The sequence below is a fragment of the Centroberyx affinis genome, unplaced genomic scaffold (assembly GCF_046629955.1).
Source record: "Centroberyx affinis isolate AG114_WGS23_722 - 3 ecotype Tasmania unplaced genomic scaffold, CSIRO-AGI_Caff_v1 ptg004016l_1, whole genome shotgun sequence".
NCBI lineage: Eukaryota > Metazoa > Chordata > Actinopteri > Beryciformes > Berycidae > Centroberyx > Centroberyx affinis.
This window is the reverse complement of record NW_027281822.1, coordinates 20287-34348: the sequence shown is the minus strand read 5'-3', so window position 1 is coordinate 34348 and position 14062 is coordinate 20287. Positions and strand designations below refer to the sequence as shown.

At 40.0% G+C, this 14062-nt stretch overlaps 1 protein-coding gene across 1 annotated transcript; it reads left to right on the top strand.

Moving 5' to 3' along the window:
* The first annotated feature begins 621 nt into the window (after window positions 1-621).
* cunh5orf15 (chromosome unknown C5orf15 homolog) lies at window positions 622-8682 on the top strand. The gene is made up of 3 exons (XM_071542122.1): window positions 622-754; window positions 4212-5110; window positions 6426-8682. The coding sequence occupies exons 1-3, from the start codon at window positions 634-636 to the stop codon at window positions 6558-6560; spliced, it is 1155 nt and encodes a 384-aa protein (XP_071398223.1). The 5' UTR covers window positions 622-633; the 3' UTR covers window positions 6561-8682.
* Window positions 8683-14062: the final 5380 nt, after the last annotated feature.

Genomic DNA, 14062 nt, shown 5'->3' with positions numbered 1-14062 from the left:
TAAATGTATTTTGAAGCAGCAAATTAACTGTGTATTAGCCTATTTTGAGTCTGAGTTGTAATACCCACACTGATCTTAAAAATCCTTTAAAGCTTGTGGATTTGAAATAAATAAACAAGGCCTGTAAACGTTTTTGAGAATTAATGGATAGCCTTGAAACCACTTGATTGTTTAAATTCAAATATAAACGTCCACATTCATCAATATGATTCTGGTCTCTGGACTTCTCTCCATCCTAGCAGTTTTAAAATTAATGTTTTCTCCTTGATTTGTTTGACCTGACCTGATCACGATGAGTAAAAAAAAAAAAAAGTCCTCTGATTTTGATCCGTGTCATAGGTTTGTACACAAGCATGCATCCATTTATTTCCCTTATGCCAAGAATGTTGTTTTGCAGGGAGATGGCATCTGCACTAAGAAGCAAGTGACATTCATTTCAACCAGATTTCAACAGAGTGACTCAGACCTCAACCATCCCTCTGTGACTTTCTCACACACACACACACACACACACACACACACCCATAGACCGACTGACACACACACACACACACACACACACACACACACACAGGAGTACTGTGTATCCAGCCTCTCTACTAGCCCCGCCCCTCCAGTTGCTCACGCATCAAGATGGCGACGTGCGGAAAGATGGGAGGAAGCAGGAGAAATATCTCTGCTTTTTCGGTGTTTATCTTGCTCCAGCTGTTCACCAACGGTTGCCTGTCAGCTTCAATAGCAGACCCGGTGAAAGGTATGTTATATATCTGTGTGAATTGTCCCTGTTGGTAGCTAGTTGTTGGCTTATTTGACTCAACTGGACTGGAGGCTAATGTCAGGTAGCTGGCTAGTAAGCTATGCTAGCAGCCAGCGACGGTTAGTTGGCAAGGTGTCAGGTGAGAGCCGTGATGACAGGAGTGACTGCGGGTCCTGGAAAAGTCTTTAAACGTATTAAATCGTGTCATCTAAATTCAAGACATTTAACGGTGTTGAATATAGTTAAAAGAAGCATTTGGGGTCCCGAAATTCAGCTCAAAATGTCGCGGTTTCTCGGTGTTTTGATTTCTTCCCGTCGAGAAATCAGCCCAGTCACGCTGCCTTAACCTTATATTCTAATAGGCCCCACCGTTTTTTTTAGTTTCAGTTTTATTTCAGTGCGAATTTGGTCTTCTATTTACGTCTGCTTGGCTTTAAAAATGTCCTAAGTTTAACTTGACATTTGCAGATGCCTTGTGATGACAGGCAGCACAAAGCCGACAGTCATGAAGTCTCATTTCTCTTATCAAACCTGAGAATCTGCAATCTCCAAAACCACCGTGTGTGTGTAAACTCCTGTTGAACATAACGTTTACTTTGGCTAAGTAAGCTAGCTAATTGTTATGTGATCACACTAGGTGAAGTAGGCTAATTGACGCTGTAGTTAAAGCAGGTATGTGATGCATTGCTGGCTGGCTAAAATCTGCCCTGCCTGAGGGGATTTTGAGCAAGTATTTCTGGTGGTGAGAGAGAGTGACTTGGTCCAGATGTCCTTGTCATATATCTGAGCTAGTAAAACCCCCCCTGTCAGTTCAGTGGCCTCAGCTCTCATTAAAAAAACCTTTTGAAGTTGACCATTACCAGCTCTGTCAAGAACCCAATAATAGCTGTAAAATTGGTATCAGTAGTAAACCCTTTTATGAGCAAGTAGACTTTGACTAGGCAGTATCGATTAATATTGGCAACAGGCTTAAATCTGCTTCCAGTAACGACCAGGACTATTGATTTACTAGGCCTATGTTCTCCATTCATTGCCAATGAAGATTGTATCTTAAGTTACATTATCCTTGGGGAGATATCAGGTTGCAGTGTGTTGTACACTGGGAAAGATAATGATCCATTTCTTCTTCATAATGAGACAATGTGCCACACCATCGCACTGACCTTACTCTCTGAGATAGCAAAACCCCTGTATAGAGTGAGCGTATTCATGCGATGTTGATGCACTGATACCACTAACTCACTGCCAATATGAACTCCAAATATGTCTTAGTCAATACGGAGTTGTAATCTGATCCATCGCATATAGGGAATAGCCTAGTATAGACTTGGGCTGTTAATTTGGGGTTATTGGACCACGTTTATTGAGGTATCAAGCATTTTCTCCACCAGGAAAGTCTAACATCCCTAGTGTGAGAAGCAATACTATTGCAATACTATTTTAGCCTTGAATTGGGCCAATATCTGATGGCAAATCAGGTCTTGACTCAACATCCACTTGCGAAGCAGTTGTTTCCAAATGACCAATGTAAGGATAGATAATAACAGTAACTTTGCTGTCAGTTCTAGGCCAAGAAATTAGATCTTGACATACCGTGCGTATCCTTCCCCCACATTCATAGTGTGGACGTCCCTTTTGGGTTTGGTCCTGGTGTATTTGGTTACAGAGGAAAGAGTAGGGGGCAGGGCAGGAAACTTAACGTTTTTGTGTACAGTGGCTGGTTCATCCTAAAATTGATCAGCCATTAATGAGCTAAATACATATTAATAGCCGGTTACCTGCCAAAGTGGCTTGTAGATGGTCTTAATCAGCCACAGCCAAAATCATCATAGGAGTTTAATCTGAAATGTAATATAAGTACTGCAAGAGTGGAAGAAAATTCACATTTAGAGCTATTGATGAGATGTGTTTTTCAAGAAGATATGAACATAACTATTTTTTAAGTCGTATGAATGCAAGTATGTGACCCACCCGCTCTTGGTCTTATATGCTGAATTTTATGGCAGAGTCATGCAGAAAAGCCTGTAACCGTTGCTGCCACAAAGCTCTCCTGTGTTTACTGATTATTTATGCTGGCTATGGCTCGTTTGTATGAATAGTCCCTTTCTTCTCTTGGGGACGTCTTACTCAGGGCTTCAAGTCCCCAGAGTTTCTCCTCCCATCTTTTCCTAAGCAACGCCTTCTAGTCCCGCAGGAGTGAAATAATGTTGACGCTTGTTGGTTAAATGGTGTCATTGATTCAGCGAGACTGGCCAAAAGCATGAGACGGACTTCAACTCTTATTTAAAGATGCAATCCAGAATTTATTTAGCCATGTAAAAGTATGAATAGCTACAGCCTGTTCCCGTAGATGCTTGAAGAGTTTGACTTTTTGGAATATAGTTGCAACTTTCATACTGTAACTGAAAATACAGGTCTGTGTTTCATAAACAGTCTTTATAAACAAAGCTTTTACAGCCTCAAATAATTGTACACCTTTGTCTAGTATGCTGCCAGCTGTATCAAAAGGGTCAACAAATGTCTTCAATGCAATTAATTAAAATATAATCAAATTTAATAGTGGGATGGCATGGTTTCAACATAATACCATAATGCAGTATGCCATAATACAACACATTGGTTCTTTAAATAGGCAAGTTGTCTAAGAGCATATTCTCATAAACAGCAATGGTCCAGGGAGTAGGCCCAGTTGCGGGGGGATGGGTGATTACATGTACATACACACACACACACACACACACACACACACACACACACACACACACACACACACACCTGGGAGCTGCACAGTACAGCCACTGTTTTGCACAAGTGTCCACTGAGCAGCTTCTCTCTCTCTCTGTGAGGCAGCTGGAGGGTTAACTGCCTTGCCCAAGGGCTTTTTTTCGACAGCAGTTTTCCAGAGAGAGAGGGAGAGAGCTCATTTCCCCAGCCACAGTTGGTGATCAGACAGTGTGTGGTTGTATGACTATCTGAATATCTGCAGCAGGAGTGCAAGCTGCATTCAGCTGCTGAATGAGACCATTATTTCCTAAGGTGGTTGGGTGTGATAATGTTATCAGACCAAATTCTTTCCAATTGGAAGAAAATCCAGTTCCTGATGTAATTAGAACTGAAAGTGATTTGAACCCTGCTGCATCTCTAGGTTTGGTTGCATAATATGAGCTCTCACATTTCACCATTAATTATGAACAAATATATTTGTTATTATAAAAGGCGAAAAGGCGAAGTGGTTAGTATATTTGGTAGTGGGGAAGTGTGTGTTAAATCTGGGAAAGTGGAATTCAGTTGGCGTTCATTAGGGCCAGCTACTCCTCAATTGAAAATTAAATGTGTCTCGTTTTTTACTCTGCAAACATTTGAACTTCATATAGCCTAACTAGTGTTTCAAGTGATTTGTCATTATTAACCTAATGTATGGCTGTGTTGTATGTTTTCTGTTTTCTGACAACAGCGAGCCCTGACGATGTGGTGGGAGACCAGTCTCAACTTGGTGCCTTGATAACTCCAAACAAGGAAACAGCAGTTGCCCAAAGTGAAATGACAACACCAGCACAAGTCAAAGCGGTGACGAAGGCCCCAGAAGGCGCCACTACACCCCTGAAGACAAATGTGACAGACGAGAAGAAGCCTGCGCCACCTGCGCAGAGTCCTGCAGCTTCAACGGATCCCAAGGATCCTGTTGTTCAAAATGTCCCCAAAGAAGAGGTAAAGGAGGCAGCTACAGCACACAATGCTACAGCACCTTCAGTGACAAAAGCTCCTGAAGACAAGGGTGACAAACAGCCAGACGTCGTCTCTGCAAATTCTGATGATCAGACTGGAGCAACTGATGGCAGCGAGGATCCAACAACAACAAGCATGAAAATAGAAGACCTGGATAAAAAAAATGCAAAGGATAATCCAGTTGCCACAGAAGCGCCCGCCCCCACCGCCAAAGCCCCTGAACCGACCGAACCTGCCCAGACAGAGGCGACGGAGTCTCTGTCTGAATCCAACCCCACCAGCCCGCAGAACCCGTCGACGGCGCAGGACGCCGATCCAGACCTGCTGCAGACCACCGACGACGAGCTGGAGCCTCACGTCAGCTTGGTGGAAGACTACACCGACGAAGACGACGAGGACGCTGCCGCGTACGAGGAGGAGCTGGAAATGAATCCGGTCAGCCACAACGACCAGAGCAAAGAGCTGGCCGCCATTAGCCAGCAGGAGCCGGACAGGATGGAGGTGACGCGGTACAAGGCGACCGAGGTCTACAACACGGAGGACGAGGACTCACACTTCTTCTTTCATCTGGTCATCCTGGCTTTCCTGGTGGCCATCGTCTACATCACCTACCACAACAAGAGGAAGGTGAGTGTGGATATGGAGACAGCTGTGCAGAAGCCAGAGATGTTGATGTAGCTCATGCCCTACTTTCCCGTGACTAATATTACCTGGGCGGGCGTCCAGTGATCTGCCGTGTCTGTTAAGTTAAATAATTCTAGTAATTATCGACCGTATTTTAATGAAGACAAAAGCCCCCACATAATGCTAATCCCATGCAAGTCAAACTCTCTGTAATTTCAGCCTAAAATCAGCAATTCTCTGTTATCTGTTGCTCCGTTAGACGATTGGACAATTGCGTTTGTTATTTCTCTCTCCATTCACTGCCATTGTGTGGCGAAACAGGTCAGAAAAGCGCACTTCTAGCACATAAACGAAAGCAAACAAAGCAGAGTCTGACAATATATAAAAAAAAAACTAGTCCTGTCACTGAATTGTGGTTAAGTGAATCGCTTTCTTTGTGTTTATTAAACCTTTCAGTTTGAACAAGTGTAACACCGAAATCCGGTTGGAGGAAACTTATGCCGATAGAACGAAGAAAATAGAAGGCTATGTTTACCAATAATTGGTGAAAAGAAGTTATATACTAATCCTGTGTGAGTCGAACTCTCTGTAATTTCAGCCTTAATTTGGTTTTGGTGCGCAATTACTTACTTGCAAAGGAGGGCTGAAAGGTATTGACAAACAATCTAGGATAATTGTGATTATTTGACAGAATATTGCAATTACGATTTAAAGGTTTTTAGCAGTAATCTACTTGATTCATGGACCAAAGATTACCTGCAGCACTAAAACACCTTGTTCAGAAATCCATTTTGGACGACTGTCTCTCTTAAGCAATTCATTTCAGCCTCTGCGATTTGGAAATTGCAGAAGCTCATATTGCAAAATAATTTAACATTTTAGTTTTCTTCGATTAATTGTTCAGCGATAGCGCAAGCTGCAAGTTTTGCTTTGGTAAATCCGGAAGTGACAAATTGTAAAATTCTGACCTTTACAAATGAGGTACTGTTGATTTCAATTTCATATCTTGTGTGAATGTGTTTCAGGAAACACAGAGGCTGGGGGGTAATTCATTAATTCCATGACGGCTTTACTTAACATTAATATTACCTGTAGTCCATTTTGACCTGGCATCTACAATGGATAAATACATCAATAAAAGTGGAAGAATGGACTTCCAAGTATGTGGTCTTTGCTCTTTTCTACCTGCCTGTCAAGAACAAGATAATTTGTCAGCTGGGTACTCGGTCAGCACTTCTACCTCTATCAGATTAAGCTGAGGTCTATTTAAATATTTCTTTTTTTTTTTCCTCCCCTCTCGTTTCTCTCCTCCTGTCAGATCTTCCTCCTGGCCCAGAGCCGCCGCTGGAGGGAGAGTCTGTGTTCCCGCAACAACGTGGAGTACCACCGCCTGGACCAGAACGTCAACGAGGCCATGCCTTCCCTCAAGATGACGCGGGACTACATCTTTTGATCCGCGTTCAGAAAACCTATATCCATAGACCGAACAGAGCCAGTCGGCCTTCCTGCCTGGCCGCTCGCATTGTTGAGATGCTTTGCTTTGCCCCGAGGCTCGAGCTCCTGCTCTGGAGGCCGGCTCCGACAGCAGGGAGCGCCATGTTGGGTGACAAATTATTTTTTTTGTTTGTTCAGGATTTCTTTGTTGCTGTTGTCTGCGTAGAGCAGGAATTTGTTTTTTTACACAGTTTTTCTTTTGGTTTTTGCTATTTGGTAAACTATTGTAACGCTATTATTTTTCATAATTGTTACCCATGAGATGATTTTTCTAAATTAATGACATATTGTGATTTAATATTTTGATTTATATTTTGGGGGTTTCTACCTGTCTTAATGGGACGAGTGTTTCAGCCTTATGGTCCTTCCACATGTTTCTTTTCTTTTTGTGCACACAATCTTATTGTGCTTAATGCTCACTTTAAGAGTAGGAATGATTACATGTAAATATAACTTTTAGATATATAATATAATGCTTAATTATAACAGTTTCTTATTTACCCCAAGATTAATAGACTTCTCTCTCTAGCAGTTAACCAAGACATGAATTTGCTTCGCAAAGCACTTGCAGTTGCGTGATGCATATTTTTGTACAGGAAACATTTAAGTATGCGTCTAAAGCAACAATCCAGGAATAGTTGCTCCAAGAACTATTCACTCTTCCTGACTTTTAGCACATTTGGTTGTGCTACAAAATGGCTTCCATTAAACTTAATTGGGACTGTTTGACCGAAATGTCTAAAAAGTACTGTATTCTAAAAAATAATTGAAAAGAAAATTGGGAAAATTTATGTGAAGGTTTTGAAGAAAAATTTTATTTTAAAAAAAATATTCCCAGTGTTTCATGTTAAGTTACTCAGACTTCATTGTAAGGATATAGTAAGTTTTTTTCCCTAGTGTTTCCTGTCCAACAAAGCCAAGAAATACCATCTTAAATGGAAACACTTGAAAATCCCCATTACATCTTACAATTGAAGTCTGGGTGATAGATGGTGTCAAACACTGAAATTTTAAAGTTTAGCCCAAAAGAGTTGATTACTTTTTCAGATTTGTTCCATCAGCTTCTATTCCCTGTTACACCTTTGCATAAAAAGCTAGAATTTCCTTTTCACATTGATTTGATATTTTGTGTGAATGAAAAATCCTAAAATAAATGCATCCTGGGATACTTGTGTTGCACAATAAGTGTGCATCAAGCCAAGGAGGGTGAATACTCTTTCTGTGATTGTTTATCCTATTCTCTGCTGAGGGGAAAACGTATGTGCTGAAGCCATTTAAGTGAAGACGTATTGTCAAGGTTAGGACTTGCTAATATAACGTACAGGAGAAGCTTCACTTGCCAGAATTTCCCCGTTTGCCCATCACTTTTTATTTAACTTGTCTCACACGGTACCTCTACTACTACCACTGCCCAGATTTTGCTATGCACAAATCCCAGGGCCGGCCCTCTTTGTCTTTGTTTTATGACTTCGGTGAAGTCTCGATCAATCATTTACGGTCTTCATTGCGGCAAACGTATGGCTGCTTTCCCTCGCGCTCGCTGAGAAGTTTTATTTTTCTGAACGATCACTCTGTTACCTCCTATCAGATTAGAGTCTGGGTGCACAGTGTTGTCTGTTTTTTGGGGGGAATTTTTGCACTCTCTATATGTGGCCTAATGAAAAACACACCGCATTGTCTTTCTGTCGAGTCATAGCGCTCTCTTTCCTTTATTTAGGGAAGAACATATCACCTCCCTTCATCTGCGTTTTTTTTTGTCCACCTGCTGCCGTCTCATGCCTTCAATTCGAATGCCATATCTGTGACAGGAATCCACATTTTCGTTATCAATCTCACGCCAGTCGTCGGTTCTCTTCAGCTGTCTTGTCCACGCACAAGGTAAACAGTGTGCAGATAAATAGCAGATAGATGATGCGAGTTGCACTGTGCCATTCAGTGAGAGGGGGGGGGAAGAGAGGGGATTGTCCTGCACAGCGGTGATGGATCAACACTGCTTTTGCAATCAACAGTAGAAATTGTACAATCTCTTTTTTTTCTGTTTTTTTTTTGGTCAATAAAGCACAATTGTGTATGGAGCCTTGTCTCATTGTCTGTTGTTTCATTGAGGCATTCATCTTAAAACAGTAAAAGGGATGAATCGAAGATTGATTTTTAAATGAGTCAGATGTAAAAACGATGAATCAAAGATGTTCTCCTGACAGGTTTTGGTGATTTTTAAATGAGTCAGATGTCAAAACGATGACTCAGAGATATTGTCCTGACAGATTTTGTTTGTAATGAGTCAGATCTACAAAGCACATTACAGAGCTTTCCATTATCTAACTCCTCATACTGTAATTGCTAAGCTTAACTGTGCTGCCATCGCTTACTCGTCTTTTTCTTTCATTTGAGACTGGACACTCTGCTTTCTATACATTCACTTTGATCTCCTTTGATCTTTACAGGCTCCATCCTATATGTGTGTTTGAGGTTGTGTCCTATTAGTAGGATAGTCACAGCCTGAGGTAAAAAAAAATAAAAAATAGTAATTGGCTAAAAGCAGTGGAAGGAGTGTGGAACAATTTGCATTTTAATTTGATTTTAAAAGCAGCAGCAGCAGCAAATAAGCTACCTAGTCGAAGCGTAATTTCTCTTCAAAATGCAAGAATGACTCAAGTATGTATTTTCTGCATTGAGTCCTATTCTTTAACTTTATTCCTAAGATAAATAATTTACAAACGTGACAGTGAAACGGATGCAGCCACTCGTGACAGTTTGGAGCTTCCTAATATTACATGTGATGCTGTCCTGTTGTAATTGAGATGAACTGGTGCAGGAAAGGTGGTTTTCAAAGAGGGGAGTGGAGTGTCAGGAGCAGGACTGCTGCAGTGAGTCGCTTCACCACCGGGTGGCAGTGTACGCTCACAAATGGATCAGATAAACTTGAACCTAGTACTAATGTTTTAGTCCAGTAGTTCTCAACCTTTTTGGCTTGTGACCCCTTAAATGCATATGCTTATACACAGTTCAAACAAAGAATCACTTTCCCTTATCAGGTTGTTTCATTTGATTAATTATCAGAGGCCTAGAGGTTTGAAACTATTCAGTATTTCACAAAAAAAAGCAAAAATTAGAGAAAAATCTGAAAAAATGGACATGATAGTAGAAATATGTTTTTTTCCTACCCCATAAATCATCTTGCGACCCCCCCAATATTATCTTGCGACCCTCAGGGCGGTCCTGACCCCCAGGTTGAGAACCACTGTCTTAGTCCTTATGTTTTCCATGTGTCCTCTAACAAAACTGCATGATGATGGCTCCACATACTGTGTAAGAGACTAGGCAGCAACCATGTGTGAATGTGCGTAACTTAAAAAAAAATAGAAAAAAAAAACAAATATTCTCAACAAAATGTTTCCTGGGTAAATAAAGGTTAAAAAAGACTTTTACACTCTTGCACTGTTGGGCATTGGTTTTTCACGTCCTGTCCTCTCATTGTGACACACTTATTAGCATAACAAAGGATTTGCTAAACTATGCGCCATGACCCAGAAGCCCACAGAAATACCAAAGAGAGAAGAAGACAAACGGAAGTCTCAAGTGTTTTTGTATATACAGTATATACTCAGAAATATAGTCACACAACCAAGAAGATTTGAATTAGGACAGCAAACCGTATGAACAGATTATCATGGCAGGTCTGCTTTTTAAGGATGGTAAACAGTGGAGAGTGACGGGACAGATGGAGAGAGGGAGAGAGAGAGAGACAGAGCAAGTAAGACATTCATATCTTCGACAGCCTAGTTTTTGATTAATGAGCGTTAAAGTCTGTTCCTGAATGTGCTGTCGGTCTATACTGAACCGTATTGCCTGGTCAGATACCAGCTATAGTCCCTCTTAAATCATTCAACTGCATTTCAAACTGCAGCAGGACACAACGGAGGCTTTCGTTCCAACAAGTTCTATTCTCATTTTTGAAAAAAAAAAAACGTGTCAAATCAAAAAATATGAACTGTTTTGTAAGCAAGAGTCTTTATAGTGCAAAGCTGAAATTATATTCTGTTGACAATTTTATTTCCCAGCCAGCAATCATTTTGTCACAGCACATGTTTTTTTTTTTCAAAAGGTGGATATCTCATTTTGGAAGGAAAGTCTTCAAATACAACTAAAGCAATCAAGGGGTTTCAGACATAAACAAACAACAACAACAACAACAAAACATGAATGAGGTTTAATGATCCGAATCCTACTGAGAATGTATTAGCATCCTGGTGGGAGGAATATTAGACAAAAAAAAACATCATTTATTGAAAAAAAAAAAAAAAATGTTTGAATATATGCTTGATTCCACTGTATGATCATTTCAAAGAAGACGATAAAAAAACCAAATAAAAATCAGACTATAACTATGGCGTTCATACTTTGGGTAATGATAGAAATTAGTTGTATTGTCTGACAGGTTTGATCCCCATGTGTCCTGTCAAAGTCCCACCTGCTCATTTACTGGAAGGTGCCTGAACTGTAAAAAAAAAAACAAAAACAAAAAAAAAAAATGTAAATGAAAGAAGCAGGAAGTGATGTGCTGCTGCAGGTGCGTGACATCACCAGGGAAGATGGTGCAAAGTTATGGGCCCTCATTTACGAAACGAACGTACGACAGAAATCTGGGGCGTACGGTCATTTCCACGCAAAGCTCGGCATTTAGCAATTTGGACGTGAGCGGAGGCTACGATCAAATCTCACGTCAAGTCTCAACTCGTAAGTTTTCCAGTCAGCGTGGACTTGCGGTGCAGCAGAGTAAATCTGGCTGAGTCGGAGAATTGTTATTAGACCATATATTCTGACTGGCATCTAAGCATATGCAGCCACAAATGCATCACTTAAAAATATGTAGCCTATGGCAAAATATTCTATTTTGTAAAGGCCTACATCGACTTTGTGTCATATAGCATAAATAGGTATTTTCAAATTGTTTGCAATTAACGGGGTTAACAGTTTTCTGGTGTAAGATTAATTTCTCTTTCATTTTGAGATAGCCGACTTGTTTGAGGTCTGACCATTTTTTCCTCACCTAAATGTAAAGAATTGCGATACAAGCTTTATATTAGGCTACTATTATATATATATAGGCTATACATATCACGGATGTATAAATTAAATATTCAAACCTCAGCTGGAGTTCGATTGTCGACAGTGATTTCTTTCCATACTGCAGTTTTCAGACTTCTTTTGATGCCACTTTTCAGGCTGCCAAATAGAACTAACTGGTTCAATTGGACTTGGGACGTTAGAGTTTCTATTTCGAGGTCGGAGAAGTTTCTCTTCTTGGACGTATTACGCCTCTCCATGTCGTAAACTCTGGGGGCGAGGCCTCTAAACCGAGAATATTTAGGGGCGTGATATTTAAATGACGATTGTTTTTAGTCGCCGCATTTATCAACGCCCGATCATTCTTCCGCTGTGATTGGCGAGATACGAACGTTTCATGGATCACACGTGGACCCTGTCGTAAGATGATTTCTGCACTCGGATCTGCGCTGGTTTCTACGTTAGATTGATAAATGAGGGCCACTGTGAGTGAAATTATCTGATTGTTTTTTGTTGTCATTGGCATAGAAGGTCATTCCTGTGCTGGACTATTTTTTGTTTTTGACATTTTAATATCATTTGTAATGTTATTTTATGTAATGGTTTTAACCTATTTATTGTTTAATCAATCTATTTTATGTAAAGCACTTTATTTTTTTTTTAGCATTTTCTGGGTTTTCAAAGGGTTTTATAAGCCCAATGGTCACAGAATTTTCTAATTTTCTCAACCCACAGAGGAGCGTGTAATCCTTCAATCGAGGTTAAAGCATGAAAATCACCAAAATTGGAGTTATGAGGTTTTCACATAACAAAAGCGTTTTACAAAATTACATAAAAGTAAAATTCAGCTTGGAACATTTTCCACGTAGGATGGTGTTATCTGTGTTTATGGCATATGGTCCAATGACTCTCAAACTTGCTTTCAAAGTTATAAAAATAATAAAAATAATGATTCCAACAGTGGTTTGAAATGTCTTGTAATAATAAAAAGACACTTGGTGGATTCTCTAAATTGGAACAGCCAACACTATAATGATTAATGATTTCTCACATTCTAATCTCTGTATCAGTGATTACAGAGAAACACACAGAAATGAGGGGCATATGATAAATATTTTTGATTTATGAGTGTACTGTAAACCAAGAGAGGAAATAACAGACTAGTGTCTGCGACTTAATGAACATCTTAATGAAGAGTTGGCAATATATTATTTTATTGGTTTTCCTCAAGTTAAGGGGATTTCTGCCATTTAATTGTCTCCTCAATCAGCTAGAAATGAACGAACCTGAAACCATCAAACATCTTCTCACATGGCAAATCATCTCAGTGAACAGCTGCTGCCAAACCGCAGCCTTGGACTAACGCTAACTATAGTAGGAAATATAGTAAATATAGTAATATCTGTGAGTGTTCACTGTGATTATGGGTTGGACAGTGGTGCAAAGAGGTACAAGATGCAGGCGAGTATCATCAGCATCACCAAACTGCTCATAACCACAGAAAAGAACATCCTCAGTGTTATTATCCTCCTACTATAAAATGAGGAAAACTCTGTCCTTCTGTCTGTCTGTCTGCATCCATTTTGCTCCTCAATGGGTTGGCCAATCAATCTGAAACTGTACATGGGCATTGAGCATTGGCATAGACAGGGACAGACAAAGCTAATTTTTCCATTTTCCCAAATTTACGCTGTTTATGCACATTTTTGGGAAGTCTGCACATAGTTGTGGCATGCGCATCCCCGGGTATGGACTAGTGGCTTTTATACAACAGTTACCAATGCATGCGTACTGTCTGAAAGGTTTTCTTTTAATAATACTACTAACCCAGGCACATCACTGACGCCACCATAGGGATAATGATCATTTCTGGTTAGCCAGAAGGCCTCTTTAAAGGATATAACACTGTGTTGGTGTAGTGTCTCTTTGTGTGTCATTCTATGCACTGACCTTTTGTTTTATTTTATTTTAATTTATTTTTTCCTTCTAATTGGGTTTACACAGGAAGGGTAGGGAATTGGGATTTCTTTGTTGTTCTGTGTTCTGTATGATTGTAAAATAAATCTGAAAATAAAATATTCCAAAAAAATAATACTACTAACCCTAACCCTATCCCTAACCCTAAACCTAACCCCTAACCCTAAACTATATATTAGAAAATAAAGACAATAAAAACATAGGCTACATTTAAAATGAAAGAAAAATTACCAAATGAAAACAACGCAGCAAAAGGCAAAGGCCTTTTCAAAATGGTAAATTTTTCAGCATACATGATAACAAAACAGGAGAAACTAAGACAGATTGCTATCTATCTCCCTTGTTACCAGAAAAAAATGTCACAGCAACCAATAAAGCATCACAAGCCTTATGGAGCTTTATGGGAATCATCCGCAC

Excerpts from the sequence above, each read along its gene's own strand:
- cunh5orf15 (XM_071542122.1), top strand. The coding sequence starts at position 634 with ATGGCGACGTGCGGAAAGATGGGAGGAAGCAGGAGAAATATCTCTGCT. Across the intron at positions 755-4,211 it reads AATAGCAGACCCGGTGAAAG|CGAGCCCTGACGATGTGGTG; the intron begins GTATGTTATATA and ends TTCTGACAACAG. Across the intron at positions 5,111-6,425 it reads CCTACCACAACAAGAGGAAG|ATCTTCCTCCTGGCCCAGAG; the intron begins GTGAGTGTGGAT and ends TCCTCCTGTCAG.